Raw genomic sequence first — 22,680 nt, forward strand, 5'->3', positions numbered from 1 at the left:
ACAATGTGTATTTTGACAAGTAGTTTACCTCCATGTGACTAACTCATTCCGATTTGTTTTGTGGTATCTTGTCCTTTAATGCTTGATTATTTAAGGTAGTATGCGCCTCGAAAGTAAATTTAAAGACATAAACTTTTGGTCAAACGTTCCTCAATGAAACTTTCAATCATTCTCTTACTAAACCAAGAAAAAATCAGGGGTCACGGTGCAGACTTTGGTACTAAAAAGACAAATTACCTAAGATTTCCCGATATTTGACATTCAAATGGCAGCCATCCCTGTGTTAACTCTATAGCAAAAAAATAAAAGTTTCCACTTTTGAAAAGCTAAGATGGTTAAGTTTTCCTTCATCAAGAGCTTTAAAATGAGACTTAAGTGGTGGTTCAGAAGAATTTCTGTCCCCAAGGCACGTTCTACCTTAACTATAAATCTATATATTTATGCAAAGTGTAAATCATATGATGAGTCATAAATGTGGCATATTGAATGCCATGAGCGTAAAATCAGACAGTATGTGTCCTTTGTAAATCATGGAAGTTACACATCACAGTATACCGTACAATAGAGTTTTAACTTTAACTTTCTGAAGAATGAAACAGTATGTTTAATTTTAGTTATTGCACATTTTTGACATCAGTATTGTCAAAGTTTTATTGATGCAATAAGTTTTGTGTGATTCATAGGGCAAAAGAACTGGAACTGGAGGACAGACACAGCCGGCTACAACAGGAACTGAGAGAAAGAATGGCCATAGATGGTAAGTGTTACATTATCCTTATACAGTAAAACCTGTCTAAACTGAACATCAAAGGGACTGCGAAAACTGTTCGGTTTACAGAGGTGTTTTGTTTATAGAGGTTCCTTAAATATGGCATTCTATGCGGAAGGGACTGAAAAAGGTGTTCAGTAATGACAGGTTTCCAGTAAAGACAGGGTTCAGATTAAATGGTTTTCACTGTACTCTACTTTAGGATTCCATCAGTACTTTTGCTAAGATTCTGGAACATTGGTAAATGATTTAGGAACCCCGGTAACATTTCTGCTGTCCCTAAATCTGATTGCATTGATGTACCAAGGGGAACCCTGGTAAAATTGCTGGGGAATCTGGTAACATTTACCAGGGTACTAGCCTTAAACAGGAACTCCCCCTGTAAAGACCGGATTATCGTAAATCTATGCAAATGTAAAAAAGCCACGCTACTGATCGGACGTGCCATGTTTGGTCCAAGAATCCCATAATTTTGCCATGTTTCAGGCGTTCATTGTCATTGAATCTTGCATATGATGTCTTTGAATATATAGCGACTAAACTTGAGTTGAAAATAAACTGAAAAAATGTGCCATATTTTGTCGGAGAACGCGTATGTTGCAAAATGTGTTCCCTGTAGGACCATTTGACCCCTCTTTGCATATGTCACAAAAGTGCCCATCAGGATTATTCAAATTTATCATACGGTCAAAGCGATACTATGAGAATTCAAAAACTCCCGCCCAGTGTATGCAAATGGCTGCGTCATCAGTAATCCCCCTATTGTGCAGTTTGACGAAAACACTGCCCATAGCTCCTGTGCCATCAGACACAAGTTGCTGTGCTTTCTGTTTTGCCTTTCCGGATGTGAATATTCATTGAGTGCACCTGGATAGAAGTGGAAATTGAGCTTGCATTACTTCAATAGGGAAGTCACAACTGTATAATCACAAACTTTCCACAGTGGCTGTCACTTTGGTGCCACAACTCTGTGTGTGAGACATTTTTAGCTTCAGCAAACATCTTCTAACTTTCAGCTGTAATTGTTACTAAAAACAGATACATTGTAGATCAAGTGCAATCAACTGTTCAGCTATCAGTCTAGACACAGCAGCCCCATGCTGGTTAATATAACTAATCATGGAGGTGGTGACTTTGAAATCATGCATGGTGATACCCAAGCTAATTGAATTGTTTACATTGTACATACAATGTGTCTGTCTCACATACAGAATTGTAGCACTGAATTGAAACCCACAGTGAAATTTTTTCTTTGTAGCTGACAAATATCATACTTTTACAGAAGCTTTAAACATTTATAGTTACCTTTACAGCATTTTCCCCTTGGATCTTTTCAATAAAATAAATCAAAAAAGCCTGTCTTATTCAGAGTAAAACCCTTTGCATAATCACTGAGCCCAATGATTAATGTGATAAACGATTATATAATTATTCTTGAAGAATATTCACATTTTCAAGAACACCTAATATCTGCTTATTGGATTTGCACTGTTCTATATATTTTTATAACCCTTGGCGACAGCAGAATTGATGTGAAGAATGTGCAGGAAGATGCTATCATGGCCTTCACCTCCATTCTTTTCCAGACACCAAGAAAACAAAAGAGGACCAAGATCATGAGAAGAAACTTCTTGAAGAAATGCTTGAAGTGGTCGAGCAGCGAGATAAATTGGTTGTTCTATTAGAGGAAGAAAGACTCAAGTAAGTCTTACTGTTGTAAGGACAAAATAATTAAATTCTTTATTTTGTGTCCAAGTGCACATAGGTTTTCTAGAGATTTTCATTGGGAAAAGCATAGTATTTGAAAAGGACTTTACCGCTTTCTTTTTCTGCCGACAAACATTTTTGTTTACCAATTGTGTAAAATTTCCTCAAACACTTGCATGCTTACAGAATATCACATTGTAGTGTACATACATGGAGGTCAAGAAGAGGTTTCTGCTTTGATTATGGATGCAAAACAGAGAATTTAATTACTCTGGCCTAATTTATGTAATCATATCATATTGCATAATAGCTTCCCATTTGTATGTTTTCATCATGAAATACAGAATATGTTGTCCTGTTATGATATCATAAAATTCATGCAAGAAAACTGAAAATTAAAATTTCTCATCATTTGCAGAGAAAAAGAAGAAGATAAGGATGTTGAAACTATGATGTTGAAAAAAGGTTTCCTTGTGGCGTCAAGTTAATAACAGTGAACTGCAAATTTTCAATAAAGGGCTTTTGATAATTTATTTACAATGTTGACAAGAGTCAACATCATGTAGCTTTTTATGTGCTTGTCAAATGAAGTCATCAGTTTGTATATTGTGACTTAAAAGTGAAATTGTAATTTCTCAGAACATTTAATCAAATGACATTCAAATGCAAATTAGACTATTGTAGATACAAACATTTGATTGGTTAATGTAGTGTGCAGTCGCACGTGATTGGTTAAGTGTGTCACAGTCATTTGACATGTCAATGAAATATTGCAGTATTAGTGTCAGCCATTTTAATCGTACAATTTAATATTTGTAACATAGCACATTTGTTCCAGATGTATTTTGAAAATATTTTTCAAAATTTATGCGAGTAATTATTATTTACGTACCTCCTCAAAGAGAGTAGATTGCCAGTATTTGCAGGTCAATTCTTTATATTTTATGGAGAAATAGAATGTAGAAACTGAGTTTATGTTTTTTTCAAGCAGACAACCTACTTTTACATTTGTTGTGATTTTAAGGTTTGGAGGAAGCATAAAGCTATATTTATGAATATTTTTGATTCACGCTTGAAATTTCTTTTATTTCCAAGAAATAGCGATTCGTTCTTGTACGATTTACCGATTCCCAAGGGGTGAGCAAATGTGTTGTATTTAGTTATTAGAGGTCCAGCAACACAGATCATTTCAATTTCATGGTTGTCAATGTTCACCTCTATCAACTGGTTTTTTGAGACCACAAGAATTTCAAATTTGCTGCGCCAGGCAAACAATTCTGTGATTTTATACATCAGACCACTGGATTGCAAGTCCTCTGACCATATTATATTGTTCTTGAACTTGAAGTACCTGATATAAATATCACTAACGTATAATTTCCTCAGATTTAGGAAAGTAAAATGAATTCAGTCCTGGCTTTGGTATCTTTTCAAAAAAACTCATTTGTTGCTGTTAGTACTTCTTTTTAAAAATTACTTTTAAGAAAATTGTAGTATGATAATATTGCAGGCTGAAAATTTAGCAATGAAAATTGGAAACGTGCCCATGGGATCTAGTTAAACAAATAATGCAATGACAAAGTTCTGTAATTGGTGGATTCAAATTTTAAGAAAATGACAGGTCCTCCTATTCCAATCTGTTTTCCTCTTCACCACAGAAAAATGTTTTTAAAGTGATCAAAGAAATGCATATTTATTCACTGAACAAAAATTACATGGTGTAAAAAGTTACGGAGAAAGTTAGTCCACCCCCAATGTCTGTGTGTCTCTGAAGTGCAAAGAATTTCCATGAAATAGTTGTAAAAATAGTTTTGAAATCAGAGGCCTTGTGATGAAATCGCCAACAGCTGTCAAACAAATGCAGAAGTGAAACTGATTATTCAACTATCCATTTTGCTAAATACAAAGACTCAGGCATTATATAGCCTGAATTCTTCAAAGTTCGTGAAAATAACTTTGTGGATAGAATCGGATTTCCACTCTATGAGATTTTTGTAAAGTAGACATATCAACCGTTTGTTTATATGCGCTTTATCGAGTTTGGTCACCAGCAGGGGAATGAGACACAGAACTGTTTATAAGAGTTTTACAGACTTCAAACAGAGAATAAACAAAACATGAATCCATCCATTACAAACTCAATACACTGAGGATATGTGTTAGAGTCTAGTCTGATGGCAAACAAGAGACTCAAACTCACTCCAAAATTAGCAATGTTTTTTCACACTTTCATTATGTCACTTGTTCTACTATAGATTTTTTTTTTAAAGAGCAATACAGTTAAATGTTTGTCTTTTTACTTGAAGAATACTGAAGAACTGCCCCAGTGAAAAATATTTATACTGTACTTGTAATGGTTTTAAAGGCTATCTGAGTACTAGCAAATATTTAGGGTGTACAGGGCCGGTGTTCCTGGTTGTATGTTTGAACAAGAGCGGATACGAGTTACAAATGTGTAGTTTAGTTTATAAAGTAAGTGCTGGTTCATATAGATTATGAAATCCGTGCATGGTCACTATGGCAATATGTAAAAATCTGCCTCTTGCTGCGCTTCATGGATGCAGTTTTTTAATATGGAATATGTGATGGTAAAGCAGTTTTCTAATAGCTCTTCCTCGTTGTGTTTATGAAATACAACTAATTGATTTTCTGTGTATGATATATTTTGGGGTGTATGGGCTTCGCAATGGTGCTATTGTACATCTGTATCTTTGACTCATATTCAGTTATTGACCATTTTTATCCCATAATTTTATGCGAACATTGTCAGGTTTAGTTCAAGAAAGATATAGACTATTGTATTAGTTGTATGGAAAGAGAAGATAACCAGCTGTTTCCTGACCGTCAAATTATTTCAGATCTCTCACATCCCTATTTTCATTTCCATATTTCCAGCTATGCCACACATAGAAAATTTTGCTGCACCAAATGTGTGAAGTGAGAAGGTACAACATTTGAGATGACAAAGCTGTGTTTATGTGTCAAGCTGAAAGTAAAAGTGTTATTGTCAGTTGCTATGTTTTCTCGAAAAACACTGCGGTGTGTTATGTGCCTTTGTCCTTGCCATGGTGTTGCGACACAACAGAAACCAAAGTGCAGTCAATTTGCAGAGCGCCACCAAGTGGCCAAGCAAGGACAACTTTCTTCGTTCTGAGGTGTTCCACCCGCTAAAAGCTGGCTGCACAGCAGTTGAATTATGCAGACAACCCAAGACTGAAAGCAAGAAAGAGCTTTTTCTGTTGTTTTAGATACTTTACGTCAATTATCCTTATTTCCAAAATTTCAAATATAGAAATTAAGAGGGATGGTTTCATGTAAGAATTCTTGTTCTCGTGACTTTCTGTGTACTGTGTGTTTGTTGTGTACAGTCATTTACATTTCATGTAACTTTGCTTCCTTGTATAATAAAACATAGACACAAGCAAATTGGTCTCCATGGTCATTAGTAAATTCAGTCCCACCGCCTTCCAGTACACATGCAGAATATATATTCATGCCCTCCTAAAAATGGTGACTCTTTATGAACAATTGTAGTTTCTTGATCTTCTTCCCAAAGCAAGGTGAAATACCAAGTATTTGGCATTGTCAGTGTCCACTTCTCATATATGAGCAGTGATGATTTATCACAGAAACTTGCTTGCAACGATGTTCTTTAGGTCGGAATTCTTGGTACAGATAGGAACCAATCACCTGTTTGAAAGCTGAATGCTTGATATTTCAACATAACATTGGCAGCAAGTAAACCGCAATCAATTTATAGAATAAACAATTTTTGGAAAAAATTTCAAAAGTATCATGAGAGGAAAGTTTACCAGCAATATGATGTAAAGGGCCCCAGAGTAGTTCTCCTGCTACGCCTGTGAGATCAAACATTCAGTTTGAAAACAGTACACCAATTAATGTTTCCTACCAGGGAAGTGAGGGCCTAACAGGGGAATTTGACATGTTTTTTTCTAAGCCATGCCCCTCACTCTGGCTATAAAATGTGTCAAATACCCAGGGATGGGGAAAGTAGGGTACATATGGACGGACCATTTCGGACTTAATATCAGTCAAAATTCTAGACATGGTGTTTATCGTAGCAATCAATTTCCTCTGTCCCAGGATACAATTTGCGACCAGTTTTCACTATTGTCCTGCACTCCTTGGTGGAAAACATTAATAAGTACTTAATTTGAACACCCAATATCAGCTTGTATCAGTTCTATGTTCCTCGTGTCCCTCTTTAAAAGCCTTACAATATGCACCCACTGAGTAGATTTAACAAGAACTTTATTGTATCAGCTTTTGCATCACTAGTGAATTTTGTGACATCATCCCCCAGATTATTACTGATAATGTATCAGATTTTCTGGCCCAAGATGTTTTCTACATCTACAAATTCACTGGCATCGCCAAAACTATAAATAATAGCAATTATGGGCCCCCTGCCGGCCCATAATGAACTCAAGCAAACTATGCACTCCATTGTATACTCAGCTTTGCCTCAAACATGTCGTGCAAAGTTCGCTTTTGTCCATTATGGGCCGCAAGGAGTTACATTATTGCTTAAATAATGAGAAAAATGTAACTTTTACCATAAATTAATGATACCAGATCAAAACATAAGTAAGTTTCAAAATCTTTGAAAGCTCGAAAATTCAAATGTTCACTTAAGGAATTGAAATTTCTCATAGTTGAAAAAGTCAAAGTCATCAGCATAAATTTTGTACAGAATGCCTTTTTCGTTAGCTGTCAGGTTTGAGTAGTATCGACGTAAAATGTTTTGATCAGAACTCCCAGTCGCATAAGAGGATTTGTCTGGAAATGTCGTGTTCCTGAAGTGAAGCAAGCTTGATAGGAAGTCAAAGTCATCGTGCAGAGTTTCGTAGTGCCCGATGAAGTCGTAAGATATCTGACAGGGTTTGCATAAATCTACGACTGGTCTCCAGTGAATATTGAATGACATCCCACCATAATAACTATCACTTAAAAAGTTTACAAAAGTGCCGAACGTTGAGAACGAGCCAGGCTGTGACTTGACTGCTGGATGTGCGTACGACTCAAAGCGGTTTCTGAATGCGGAAAGAAGCCTCTCGAGTGGATGTCGCACAAACAGAAACTTGAAGTAGCTTTCAAGCCGTGCGGTTATCTCAAAGTCGCGATAGTCAGCAAATGTACTTAAGCCACTGTTTTTGTCTCCATTCATGGGTCTCCATTTTTGATTGGTGTATGATTGCCTCAGGCTTACAAGAGTTCTTTTCCAATTTCCACTCGCTACTTTAGGAACCCAGCAGTAGATTATCTTGTATTCATCATCCACTATGAACTGATCATTAAACCGCAACTGCTGTGTGTCTGCTTCCTCAGTCAATGACGAACGTTTGCATTTGTCTTCAACTAACTTCTTTCGTGCAAAATATTCACTTTCAGGTATTGGCCCATTTCGATGGACATGCACCTGTTATAACAAAACTCAAATTTAATAAGTCAATTAAATATACACACACATTAAATAATGTTAACTTGAGAAATCCCACCGACAATTAATTTTTTTCAAAAGTCATAGAGAGCATAAAATAATGGATTTTATGACCTCCACAGAAATCATGAAATTTGTAGTGAGAATCCCACATGAAACACACATGGTGGTAAACATTTGATGATGATGCTAGATCACAGCCGTCATGTCATTTACCTACCATGACACTGATCTCATATTCAAATTAAATGACTGAGATTGAAATGATCTGCCGTCAAAATTACGCAATGAAATTCAGTGCACAGCGCATTTTAAATTTCAAAGTCCATACGCTCAAACTCGCATAAAATTCCAGGACTTTCGAGGACTTTTCATCAATTTTGAGTTAGTTTTTAAGGTGCAAAATACCATCTTCTACATATTCCTTTTACTATATATCACAGGGATAGACAGGGTTTTCTCTCGACTGCGCGATTGCGCAAATTGCGCATTTCGAGTCATTTTCTGCCCTTTAAAAGTTACTGACTGCGCGAAAATCGCGCACAAAACAGACGCAAATATGCCCATATGATGGTGACCCAAGCGCATATAATAGTGTAGTGACCTGTAAATTTGCTGGTGTTTTTGGCCAGAAGACTGCTTTGGAAAAGACAATATATCGCCTGTCATTCAACTTTGGTGACGTGCATCGAAAAAGAACAGCCAAGGACATAGTTGTAGTTCAGTCTCCATGGATACTAGTGCCATTTTATGTTCATGTTTTGATAGGATATGTTGTTTAATGTCATTAGTAAGGATTAAAAAATGCTGCCCCCTAAAATGTCAAGTCTGCCCCCTAATTTTGATGAATGGGGCAGAAATTGCCCCCTTCAGTGAGCATGCAGAGAAAACACTGGATAGAAATACTTTTTTATTTCTTGTGGCAAAGTTTGCCACCGGATATAAAATCAGGTGGCAATTATGAAAAATCTGGTGGCAGTTTAACACATCATGTGATCGGTATAATACAACATTTTGTCATTATTGCCACATACTCATTCTAATTTATAAATTCTTGAAATATGGTGAGTACACGTCACAAAAAGTCAGCCCACACTGCAGGCCTCGAAAAAATTTTTTCAAACTTACTAACCGTGGGACAAGTGAATTTCATTTTTACTTGGCCAAGAGGAAAAATTACTTGCCCTAAATTTCTAATAACTGTACCAGTAATTTGTAACAGAGAGCAAGAGTTTGACCATATGAGTGAATTCAAAGAGGGAAAAAACATATTCAAACATGAACTACATGTACATCTTGTTAAATGAAGGACTATTACCAAATTTGAAATGTCGCAGAAGAAATGTGAGAATACTTGAGTCTTTTCTGTAGATTTGGCCATCTAAAACATCTTTGAATTTGGAATTTTTCCACAACCTAATCCAAATGAAAATCTTTGCATAAGAGTAATAAGATTGTGTGATTTACAATGTGCATGGCTGGCTGCTGCTCTTTATTATCAAGCTGACATCACAAACAACTGCTCTGCTGGTGTTTATCTGCCAATGCATGTGCACATGTACATCTGCAACCCTTTTACCTGTTTACATGTTTGCTCACTGAGCACAGCAGTCTGTCAAAGTTTTATTTTGATAAATGTATTCGTCAAGAGAGCAGATAAGATTCAAGTTTCGTTTCCGTTACTCTTCAGTGTAGATTTGTTTTCTGTAAGTGAGAGCCGATTCCCAACAACCAAGGTCACGTAATTTGAAACTGTCTGCATCTCATGCACTACGTAGCTGCAATGTGTGGCCTCCTTGGTCGGCTGAGCCCGTTTCGACTACGATGTAAACTTGTAATTTTTCAACTGGGTGTTGATTTACGTTGAACAGTAAGCATTTGCCGAGATCCATGGCTTCGAATAAGTTTACATCCATTTACCAAGCACATGGTGCAATTACACTATCGCGTGAAGCCGATCGACTGTCATACAACTCATACACTTGCACAAAGAGAATGGCAACCACTGTCAAGAGCATACCACTTTACGGCATACACATACAAAACAGTGTGTTCACTCCGTGTCGTCGTAGTGAACATGTCGCAAAACTCTACTTTTACGACTTTTTGTGTTTTACAACAGCAAGAACGATTATTTTGCGATGTCGGGCGGATTTTCAAGGGTTTTCAGAAAAACTTTGGAGAGTTGAAGGACTTACAATGATTGTAGGCGTGTACAGACATAATGAAATACGTTTTCAAGCTTGAATTGTCCAGGGCCTAGTTAATTCACCCGCTGGTGCACTTGCCCATCGGACGGGAAGCATATTGATTTTACTTGCCCGAACGCAAAATTCACTAGCCACGGGCGTCTGGCGATAGGAATTTTCGAGCCCTGTACTGGCTAATGAATTGCAAGTATTTATTATTATTTAATTCATGCAGGCTGCAGTTTGGCTTTGTTTTCAAAATGTCACAACATGCTTTTATCTTGTGCCCTATGACTGCATATGCGGCTATCACAGAGGGCAACAGCATGTCAAGTGTAACAAAAGCTGCTGTTATCGATATGGAGATTAGCCAATCACAAGTTTGGATTCACGCTATGTTTTCATTCATGCCAAAATGTCGCAATTAGTTCGGGTTTTTTTTTTGCTAATGAGTTTTTCCGCCGTCAGACAACGCGTGTTCCTTCAGTGTTCCTTCGTTCAAGCCGTAGGATCGATGACATGATGACCCAAAATTTAGTGGCAGAAAAATACCACCAGAAAAAAATTTTGGTGGTAGATTGATAGTTTTTGGTGGCAAATGCCACCATTGCCACCGATTATTTCGAACACTGTATCATTTTGTACACCATTTTACACATCATTTTTATGATGGCATGATTGATCATGTTGTCATTTTTGAAAACTCAGGGTGAATTATCAATTTTTCAGGACTTCTACGCCATTTTCAAGGACCTTCCAAGTGGCTTTGAAATTCAGAAACTTTCAATGACTTGCCAAGAGTACAGACCCTGATTATTGATAAAAATGTTTGAAAAATGCTGAAATCGACTGTCCAAAAAATACTTCAAATGTAAACTTTTAGGACTATTTTCACTTTGTTTTGTCAGAAAATCATACTTTTTTCTAAAAATTGTAGCCCCACAGCTTTCAAATTTAGTTTGCAGGTTCCTAGGCCTGACGGCTTGCTGTTCTGTGCAAATGATGATGGAATTCGCACAATACTATCTTATTTTCATTGTGAAAAATGTCAAGATCACAGTGTACCCAACTGAGTTAACTCCATATTTGATTTTTGGTGCCATTGTCTTGAATGAGTGTATCATTTTAATACATTTTCATTATCATAGCCATATAACATAGGGGTTTATGAATGTCCTTCTGTGATTGCATGATCTTCTTAAACTTTCACAGACATATATGACTGCTTGCTTGAAAATAAGCTGTACAAAAAAAATGTTTCAAATGATTGTCCAACTGTAACCTGTCCACCCCTCATATCCCTGTTAAACGGTCCATCCTCCCACTGTTTACAAGGGCATTTGGGTGAAGCCATACTGGTGAAAGTATTAAAATTTCCATACCTCGACTCTTCTTCTTGTATCATTTCTATTGTTTAGTGTTTTCTGCTGCCTGAGCTTGCCCGGTACTCGTCTCTGTGTTGCTGAAGTTATTCCTTTGCCTGTACACAGCATAAAATACACAAGTTCTCTTTAGTAGGAATAATTAAATTTTCCCATTGTTCCCAACTAGTTTGACATAAAAAATCACACTAATGGAGATCAAAGTTATTACCATATTCCTCACTTTTGACAGTCTGTTCTGTGAATTCAAATAGCACACATCAATTTTGCAGTGTTTTTCCAAGTAAAGAAGGTGTTTATGTAAGTGTTGAACTGTACTCAGCTGTTTGTCTCATGTGACTGCACACAACCAATCACCATATGAACACTGACCAATCACTGTACAGGATTTAGAATATTGACCAATCACAACAGAGATATATCAGCAGTGAATTAAAGTCGGCAGGTCCTTATTCCGCCTTCTAATCCATCCAAAACAACAGGGACATGATGGATATGTTCATTCACCCAAACAACATGCTTTCATTGGCACACTTCTTGTGCACATATACGTGCATATTTTTGTCACAGTAACAACTCAATTTATTACATGCCTCGACGTGAGTGCAAATCAGTGCATTGATTTAAATGGGAACATCCGGAGAGTTAGCGGGCTGGTGAACGATTTACAGACCGGTTTCCATGGTTACCCGGTCCAGTGAAGCCCTTCGACGTTTTCAACGTCAAAGTAGATGATTAACACTAGATGTAAAATATCCATTTTGACTTTTGTTAAAATCTATTTGATGCTGGTCGATAATGGTAAAATTGTTTGAAAATGCCCTTCATGTAACTAAATGTCATATAGCATTAACTGTGAAGAGGCATGTAATAAAAATATTATTGCCTGAATACATGGGTTTATGTGCCCTCGCAGCAGGAGACAATTTGCCCTCCTGGCGTCGGGCAAATTGTCACCTGCTCTTGGGCACATAAACCCATGTATTCAGGCAATAATATATATTAGTGTTTCTGATCTGAGTGTATGCACAACAATATACTTTGAGTCAAGAGAATAAAAGAGAAGATTCTTGATCTGTTTCTCTAATTATGCACATGTTTATCTTTGTTCTTTAGAAAACAAACTATATAAACTGTTAATACAGTTAAACTTGCGTTCAAGTTGTTGTCACCCCTTTCTATTACAAACACAATTTTCAGTCTAATTTGCAATTCCTTCCACAGTTTTTAGCCAATGGGCTAGTGATTGTGTGAATAAAAACACATTTGCAGTGACTTGTCTCATTAATTTACACTTGAAAGTTACAATTTTTGATGGAAATTTTGCCAGCTGGGTCTCTCATCCCGCCAAGAAAATCCTGAGGAAAATTTTTTGTTCACTTTGACTATGACATTTGAATATTACCAAGGTTACAGACGGTATAACTTACCTTGTTCTGATGATAACATGTACATAATCATCATGGCTCCCATCGCCATACCAATGGCAACAAAAATACAAAACTTCCCAGCATTCCGTGCTTCCCATGGCAACACAGCCATTTTTTGCAGGTACAAACCGTCTCACTTACAAGAGTATCAGGCTTGCTCCATCCCCTGCTCGGGCTACTAGTCCTGAAGAAAGAAGAAAGGAAAAAAAATTCAAAATCTCAAGTAGTCAATCACCGATTGTAATATATGACCGACCAACTCTGGAACCTATTACCATACATGGATATATGCTAATTTGTAATAACATGGCCAACACACATCTTTTACAATGTACAGATATATGCTACTCTGGATTGGCATGGCATGACAAAGCACATGAGGCAAGTGTTTCTCCCAGAACACGTCCTTGGCTGTTTTGACGTTAAATCCGGGGCATATAACTTGTGATACTCCTGCGTCAATAGATCACCAAAGTTGGTCTTCATGCTATTGTATGTAAATTCAGAAAGAACACATGTAGCCCAGGCCTCAGACACATGGGATATCAATTGTGGCGTGTGCAGAACCCCTTTCACATTACTGTACATTGAACTTTCCAATATGGCAACCGAGGAGGCTCATGAAATCTTTTTTAAATAATCAAAACTGTAAATTGACAATTCTTGTGACTGTCATTTTTGTCTTTATGAGAAACTGCATTCCGTTGTGACTTTATCATCCGTTTTTCAGAATTTGTATGACCTTTGAGTAGCCCTACACCTATGCAGCTAAGCTTTGGCTTTATCTTATCCTGTATAAGAGTCCTAGAGGGCTAGCGTCTATTGAAGAATTACCGGTATGGAACCAAATTGCAGACCAAAATTTTGAAGTTGCCGCTGACCTTTGACCCTAATATCATCCTCTACCTCATTAATTATGCACATATCTAATTCTAGGCTAGCCAATAGAGCCAGAAGTCTGATAAGCTGACAGGGATATTTATTGGAGTAAAGATTTTTGACAAAATGTCACGTGACAAGAGCGACCTTTGACCTCGATTTTACTCCTGGGTCTATAAATCAGTGACCAGTTTCAGTTCCGCATGACACTTTGGATCACTTTTTTTCCTTGAAAACACTCATGAAGGGTCACTATTTTACGCACTGCATCATTTTGAAGAAACATCGGCCCTCCCTCTCTCTAATTTCTGTCCATTCCCTTACGGTATAACCTTGTAGGCTCCAGTCTCCATGTAGAATTCGTAAACATGCTTATCGCAGGCCACCATTTCATGCATATGAGGCACCGTTGAAGTCCTAATAAATCGAAGTCAACTGGAGTGAAAATACATCTGTTTCTAGCTAAAACTGCAGAACGTGAATTTTGAATTCGGGCTTACCCTACAAGAGTTACATTGGCGGTGAAAAGGTTTGGTAGAACCACAATCGCTTGTTTCCACGAGTTTCGCTTGGCACATATGCGTGCCATAGATGTGTAATATATATTATTAGCTGTGATTACGCAGACGTGCTGTCGCTTATCCATCGCACTCGGGCCAAGGGTGACGCTGTGGCACTGACCCGAGATCGATAAGACGAACAAACAAAATTGTGCTGTTCCGACAACCCGACCTACCCTGTCTTTTTCCTGCCGATCCCAAACTTTTTAGAGCTACGTAAGCACGGAAGTAAAAAAAAAACCGTAAAATCACGCGTTCGTTACTTGACTTTTATTTTTGTTTGAACGAGGATGTCTTTTATGGATTTTCCTTTTATATGTATGATACATTTTTCTGGCAATGTTGTGGCCAGTGTTTGACTGCCCTGAACCCCTGAAAATGCATATTTTAATATAAAAATATTTTGCGAAAAGAATTTCTGCCGACCTACCTACCCGTACCCTATTTTTGAAAATCATGATATCGGAACAGCACAATTTGTTTGGTTTTTTTGGCCTAAGCCACAGCACCGCTGCGTAATCACAACCAGCATATATTTCATACATCGTCCCAAAAGCAAGATTTGGTTGTTCCTTGATGTGGACTACTGTTAATTTTGAGCCTTGAATTAGCATTTACTGAAGAGTGTGCTCGCCGAGAGTACGTACACGTTACGACTCTCACTATACGCTATATATATATATATATATATATATATATATATATATATATATATATATATATATATATATATATATATATATATATATATATATATATATATATATATATAAGAGCTGGTTTGGATGCCCGTAACTTGGCTCGAGGCTTCCTCTAAAACGTAATTTGCGAAAGTACAAGTCCTGGCATACCAGGCTAGATTGTATATCAGTGAACGGTTTGCCTAACCCTAAGTCTTACACTTTGCTATCAAATGACGTCATGCACGTATTTTGAATTTCCAGCTGACGGGTAGACTCGGTTCAAATCTGTGATTTGTGAATGTATGAGTTTGGTGAACGCAATGATTTGTGTTCTGTTTCATGTGAAACGCGATGATCGGGGTGAACGCTATAGGGCCTACAGGGGAGTTTCTCCCGAAAATCCGGCAGAAACTTAACTCACAACCGCGCAGACTCAAGGTAACGCGTTCAGTCGCCAGGAAAACCTGGCCTGCCAATTCCAAATAAGAGAAACACACGAGAAACCAGCACAAATGATTGTAATTTTTAGAAATTTACCTACTTGAACAAAGTCTAACTGACAGGCCGGCTGACGGGAAACACGTTCGACGTGCAGTATGCATTACACAGTGCAGACGACGATGCCATGCCTAACACGTTACGTCATAGACAGTAGAGACTTTCTCTATACTGTCTGTGGTTACGTACAGCTGTAACAATCGATCAAATAGGGAAGTCTGAGGGACTTTTTAAGGAGGAAGTTGTACACAATGGTGAAAAATCAATAAAGTTGAGAAGACTACGGCGTGAAAAGGCTGGTCAGGACACGCGTATAAGCCTTCAAAATACACACCACGTATAAGCTTATGGGCCTACCGTGACGTACAAGAATTTGAAGACAGATTAATCGGTAAAGCCAGCGACGCCGTGACAGCAATCAGTTTGGCAGATTAGTTGAAAGGTTGAAAACTGCATAACTGGAAAGAAATTTGATTTTAAAAATAAACTTAAGCGAAAACGAAAGTAAACAGTAACATAAAAGTCAAAACGACGAGTTGTTATTCTGAAATCGGAATAAAAAACGAAAGCGAAAGTCGAAACTGGTTTTACTCTTTTAGTTTCGAAAGTCAAAATGAAAATAAGGAAAATATCAAAATGACAAAGAAACTGAATTTTTAAAATATAAATCAAAATAAAATCAAATATGAAATCGAGAAATTCAGAACAAATATCAAAACGGAAATCACGAGAATGAATTTAATTTTATACAACTAAAATAAATTAAGCTTTAAAAACGATCAATCAAAACGGAATGAAAACCTTTCAGTTATAATCGCCATAAAATTAAACTCAGATACAAATTGACAAATAAAGTTATAAGGGAATGCAACTCGATATTAAAGTGAAATGAAAGCCAGAAAAACTCAATGTTTGTATTGAGTAATTCATTCTTAAAAACTATCTACTGTTGATTGACAAATCAGAGTGCTCAATTCAGGGTGTTTTATTTACTCGTAAAGCCTTGGTCACCAAAATTCCAGAAATTAATGACAGCGCCATAGTAAAGTACTGTCCAATCAAAAGTGAACATGTCATATTCTGTAGACATCTGGTACGTTTTAATATTCAAATTTGGTAACACAGCGGAAACCAGCTGCAACACAAAATCTGCTGTGCCCCAGGGCATTTATATAATGTGCCCTAGGGCATTTATAGGATGTTCCATTACATTGGAAGGCTATTTCACAAATAAAAGTTTTAATTCATAACCTAAACATGTTACATTGACAAAGGGACGGTTGAGGTAAACACATTGAAAACGAAAATATATCAGTTAGGGGCGATAGTTTTTAAGTCGGATAAAACCCTCGTACTCGGGCTCTTTGGTATATAAAGTCCAACCCTACGATAAAATGTCTCGGCCTGCGGCCTCGACATTTTATCGTTGGGTTGGACTTATATACCAGAAGAGCCCTCGTACTCGGGCTTTATCCTGTACATAAAACTGGTCGGTCAATGGTAAGAATCGATACTCAAATCAGACAATGATAAAACAAGTTCAAGCCTTGATAATTTAAAATGATAACTTTTCACAAGAAAATATGGACAGTGAAGTAAACATTGAGCAACCAACCTTCTACGGAGAGTCGTCCATCTCCACATAAGCTTACAGATTGTAGCGCGGCGTGGAAAATTTTAACCTAGCTGGAGGGTCTCTAAGTTGTTGACCGCGCGCCCCCACAGACCACAAATGATAGAACAAAGAGATAATAATAATAGTAGTAATATTTATTTCTTAAAAATCGCCTTCCATGTAAATAGCCATCTAACCTGCGCCTTACATTCCAGTTATAAAAATAGAATAATGAATATAGTTAAAAATCTCACAAGTAACTTTATAAAAAAGTAAGTTTTTAAATGAGACTTAAAACATTTCAAATTATCAACACATCGGAGTTTAGGCGGCGGCCTGTTCCACAGCCACGGAGCACAGACGGAAAATGATCTATCTCCATAAAACAGAGTCACGTCGATGGCTCGTACGTGTAAACCGATGACTGCGCCCTCAGTCGATCGAAGAGTGCGCCCTAGATTACGAACGCATCCTGTACGTATGTATTCCTGTGGCGCCATATCGTGTAAAGCATATTGTATGTTCAGCACAAAATTTTACACTCTGCTATCTTAATGGATAGCCTGTGAAAACTGCTTAGCACTGGTTGAATAGAATCCGTTTTTCTTCATTGACACGAGACGTACAGCTGAATTTTGAATAAGTCGTAACTTCCCGATTTGATAAGGGAGCGTTCATTTTTACGGCTGGTGGGGGGGCCGGCAAAATCTTGTCGTCGGTGTTCAAAAAAATATAGACCCCCCCCTGCATTTTTCGTGAAAAAAGATGACCCCCCCTTTGTCAGACGAAAAAATTGATGACCCCCCCCCCCCCCCCCCCGCTTAAAAATAACTAAAACCCATACGTCAAATTTACCCGCATGGTTTGGATTTGAACTCCGGTACGCCGCGCACTTTATTCGTGTAGCAGAGATGCCAGTGCACAAACTTCTCAGCCACATCCATTGAAACGTCTGTTAATTAGGACGACTGTAAGGCAATTTTTAACTTCATTTCAATAGACAACTCATGTCCATGGACATTGTATAAAGTAAACTTTATTGGAGTGGTTCGCCAAAGGCAGCCCTCCGGTTAAGAGGGTCATGGGCCATTACGTAAAGTCAACTTTATTCTAGTGGGCCACCGGTACCACGGTAAAGAGGGTCGATCATGGCTATTGCATAAAGTAGACTTTACTGGACAGGGCTGCTGAAGGCGCACGGCCATTAAGATTGCCGTGGGGTATTTGGAGTTGGCCGCCGCAGGCGGCCCGCCGGTAAAGAGGGTGATCATGGCCATTGCATGAAGTAAACCTAATTGGAGTGGGCCGCCAAAGGCGTCTGCCTGTTAAGAGGGTCATGGGTAATACATAATGTATATTATTGTTGTGGGCCGCCGAAGGCGGCCCGCCGGTAAAGAGGGTCGATCATGGCAATGGCATAAAATGAACTTTATTGTTGGTATTATGTTTATGAAAATGTGGTGACCCCCCCCTTTCTTACCAGTGAAAAAGCGATGACCCCCCCTTTGCGGATTCCAAATTTTGATGACCCCCCCCCTGGATTTTGCCGGCCCCCCCCCGGCCGTAAAAACTGAACGGTACCTACTTGGAAGACCAAACAGTAAAACTGTTACAGTAATCTATGGAAGACCGGTCACGACATGCGACATGCGACCCTGCGACTTCAAAAACTGCGACCTGCGTCCTGCGAGTTTGAAACATGCGACCTGCGACTTCGGCATTAGACCTAGGTGTAACCTGCGACTTCACAACAGCGACCTGCGTGTTTGTCAAACTGCGACCTGCGACTTCACAACTGCGACATGCGACAACAACACGTAACGTTTCATGGTGTTTTCCTCAGTATTAGATTGGTATGGAAGACCGGTCACGACATGCGACATGCGACCTGCGACTTCAAAACTGCGACCTGCGTCCTGCGAGTTTGAAACATGCGACCTGCGACTTCGGCATTTAGACCTAGGTGTAACCTGCGACTTCACAACAGCGACCTGCGTGTTTGTCAAACTGCGACCTGCGACTTCACAACTGCGACATGCGACAACAACACGTAACGTTTCATGGTGTTTTCCTCAGTATTAGATTGGAGGCGTCTTGCGTGAAATTTAATCCTTTGAGCGCCAAAGTCTATTTTTGTCCCCTTTATATAATAAACCCCTGTCAATTTTTTTCTCCAATTTTTGCAAAAAATTTTGGGAAAAACCTGTAGCCAATGAAATGTGATGTCGATTTGGTCCCAAATTATCAAAAAATTACAGAAAATTCATACAATTGGTAAAATTTTGCACTAAAATTTTGGTGGGAGAAAATTACAGCGCTCAAAGGGTAAAACGTGGAAAGGAGATTTAACGTTCAACATCGATCAATTAATAAGCCATTGCCTTCGCTTTGGTAAAGCGTTCACCAAGTCTGGCAAAACTCAATTCATGTACACACCAGTTCACTCATTTCATCTGGAGAGATAATTTTATGACGGAAATGTTGACAGTACGTGTTAATGCATGGAAAATAATATGCTACGTGATCTAGGCATTTATAATTTCAAATTATTTTAGATATTCTTCGTCTGCCTTACCTCGCTTCTTTCCTTATGTTATCGACAAACCTTTTGATTTTAGATATCTCTGGTATTTATCCTCATTTCACTGTGGTATAACCATCTAGCTGTCTGTTTAATTCATTGTCCCCCTGTATCATAACTGCGTCAGTGTCATTGCAAACATTCGAATTTTCAGTTATTGTCGTTCATTTTCTAACATTTCCAGTTTTGTTCCAATTCTCCAGTGATTGATCATCGGATGTTGCCATCTTTTCGTCTAATTTCATTTTTACTTTTCGTAAAAAATCGAATTGATCCAACTTTTGTTCAGTTGGAAAAATAAAAAATATTCTTACTGGTTAACTTCGGACTACATTTGTCTACACAAATAACATATGCAAAGTAATAAATACTGATATTGATAGAAGTGCAAACATATTTGCTAACCATGAATAGCCAGTGACCGACTTTCTTTATAGATAACGCGAGTTAAAACTGTAAAACAGGACATAATTAAACCCTACTACAATCCTACTTTCAGTCTTTATGCCTAATATGTACATACTATAATATGTATATATTATTTTTGTGTGTATATAATATTTTAGATCATGTAGGCAGAAAAGTTCCAGAAACTATTAAACACTGATGTAGACGTTTAAAACCCTATTGCTATTGCATTATTTCAGATCAGTTTGCCTTTCGTAAGAAGGAAAATAAATTTGTGCTCTTCGTTTGTGGAATTCTCTACCGTCACAGCTTCATGCACTTCTATCGCTGGTTGAATTCTTTCGCTGGCCGATTTTTGCGTAGGCCAGCGGTGCGAAATTATGCTCTGGTCGCGAGAATGCGGTAAACCGGCTGTTTTAATATAGTGCAATGGTGTCCCTCGTGTATTTCAGGCTCGTGTTCAGAGCAATGGTGCGAACAAATCAAGACTGATATCGCAGTTGACAAACACGCAGGACGCAGGTCGCTGTTGTGAAGTCGCAGGTTAGGCCTACACCTTGGTCTAAATGCCGAAGTCGCAGGTCGCATGTTTCAAACTCGCAGGACGCAGGTCGCAGTTTTGAAGTCGCAGGTCGCATGTCGCATGTCGTGACCGGTCTTCCATAGTAATCAATATCTCGATGTAGGCTATAGCTAGTAAAAGCATGAACTCATTTTTCTGTGAAACATGTATCGAGAAGATTGCAGATTTTTCCAATTTTCCATAAAGCAAATGATGCGGATTCCATAAATTCACGATATGAGCTGACATAGATCCTGATGCATCAAATGTAACACCAAGATCACGAACAACAGGGATGAATGAATACCAAAGAGAGGATATACTCAGTACGCCCAAGAAATCACGTGATCGGGGTACAAACAAATCCACGTGTTCAATCGGCCGCACAGCAGTGTGGTATCACAGTCGTTTGGAGAGCTATTCAGCGCTGGGACTATTCGCCCATAGACGAGTATACAGAAGCGAGAAATACCCCAAGTCTGGAAACAGAATGGCTATAAAAACCACGCCATGTCACATTCCGTGTCCGATTTCACTGTGAAAATTAGCAAGTTCATCTATCATGCAACCGTCGATCGTTCCCTATCATTCTAAAATTTCATACCTGATACTTTATCTGATTCAAAAACGCTCGTTTCGTGTGATTTTCGGCCGAATTCGACGGACACCTCGCCAAAACCTGGGGGTGAGCAACATTCCGGTCACCTCTTGGGTACCTCCACTTTACTGACGTTGGCGCCGCCTACCCATGAGGGATGACTGGAATGTTGCTCACGCTTATGTTTGGCCAGGTGTCTCTCGAACTCGGCCGAAAATCACAGGAAATGAGCATTTTGTAAGCAGATGAAGTATCAGGTATGAATTTTCATGTGATTTTCGGCTGAGTTCAGAAGATACGTCGCCAAAACATAAGGCATGAACAACCTTCCAGTCACCCCTCAAGGGTACGCGGCGCTGACGTCAGTAAAGTGGAGGTGCCCAACGTCCACTGTGAGGTGACCGGAATGTTGCTCACCCCCAGTTTTGGCGAGGTGTCCGTCGAATTCGGCCGAAAATCACACGAAACGAGCGTTTTTGAATCAGATAAAGTATCAGGTATGAACTTTTAGAATGATAGGGAACGATCGACGGTTGCATGATAGATGAACTTGCTAATTTTCACCGTGAAATCGGACACGGAATGTGACATGGCGTGGTTTTTATAGCCATTCTGTTTCCAGACTTGGGGTATTTCTCGCTTCTGTACACTCGTCTATGGGGCGAATAGTCCCAGCGCTGAATAGCTCTCCAAACGACTGTGGTGGTATATTGAGATTCGCGTTCGATGACAACAACTAGCTTGACATGTAAACTAGGATTTTTAATGCTACCTCTAGATTGTACGCGCGCGATCGCAGAAACGGGCAGTATATGTGTTCAGGGTGACCGTAGACTCTCCACAGTCGCTGCGCCTTGTTTGTGCGCGCCGCGATGGGCCTGCATTCGAAGGCTGTGCAGTTGTGAGCACGCGCTGCCAGACACAGCGACTGTCGGTTCTTGCAAGTATATGAATATTCATAAGGGTAGTGACGTCAAAAGAAAAACCTGTCTAGCTGGGCGGAGAGAATAATACTAGTAGCTGGTAGACCTATATACGCGGTATGTTTTTATTTTCATTTTAATTTTATTTGGCTATGCCACCTGTCATTTTTGTTTTGATTAACTGATGTGTGGGGTTCTATAAAGTACCCGGATCAGGCAGAAATCCGACCGGTCGCTTGCAAGAACGTCCAGACCCCGGGATTCGCGTCCCGTCTCTGAAGGCGCGCGCGTGTTCCAACAGGGAAGAACGCGAATCGCAGGGTCTCTGCCAGACTAGGTTGACCGCTGCGAGCTGTTATTCTGAATTTTACCGTACCACAAACGAAGGTGTAGAACGGAACCAACATTTCAAACTGGCATGGCGTTTAAACATAT

General features: G+C 38.8%; 2 protein-coding genes across 7 annotated transcripts in view; one reads left to right on the forward strand and one right to left on the reverse strand.

The window, feature by feature from the left end:
- LOC139119200 (F-actin-monooxygenase MICAL3-like) overlaps nt 1–5,902 on the forward strand; it is an 81,104-nt gene extending 75,202 nt beyond the window's left edge. For all 3 annotated transcript variants that reach the window (XM_070682887.1, XM_070682893.1, XM_070682896.1), the window contains 3 exons: nt 684–757; nt 2,356–2,470; nt 2,895–5,902. In XM_070682887.1, coding sequence (XP_070538988.1) covers nt 684–757; nt 2,356–2,470; nt 2,895–2,964 — 259 coding nt within the window. In that variant the 3' untranslated portion in view covers nt 2,965–5,902. The remainder of the gene's footprint in view (nt 1–683; nt 758–2,355; nt 2,471–2,894) is intronic.
- An 829-nt stretch (nt 5,903–6,731) lies between these two features.
- LOC139119221 (carbohydrate sulfotransferase 11-like) overlaps nt 6,732–22,680 on the reverse strand; it is a 233,798-nt gene continuing 217,849 nt past the window's right edge. For 3 of the 4 annotated variants that reach the window (XM_070682929.1, XM_070682922.1, XM_070682914.1), the window contains exons 2-4: nt 12,939–13,104; nt 11,509–11,606; nt 6,732–7,916 (exon numbers count right to left, since the gene is read on the reverse strand). In XM_070682929.1, the coding sequence (XP_070539030.1) occupies nt 7,125–7,916; nt 11,509–11,606; nt 12,939–13,050 (1,002 nt within the window). In that variant the 5' untranslated portion in view covers nt 13,051–13,104 and the 3' untranslated portion in view covers nt 6,732–7,124. Of the gene's footprint in view, nt 7,917–11,508; nt 11,607–12,938; nt 13,123–22,680 lie in introns of all 4 variants that reach the window. The other variant, XM_070682905.1, reaches the window with a different exon arrangement.

The sequence above is a fragment of the Ptychodera flava genome, chromosome 2 (genome assembly GCF_041260155.1).
Source record: "Ptychodera flava strain L36383 chromosome 2, AS_Pfla_20210202, whole genome shotgun sequence".
NCBI classification, from domain to species: domain Eukaryota; kingdom Metazoa; phylum Hemichordata; class Enteropneusta; family Ptychoderidae; genus Ptychodera; species Ptychodera flava.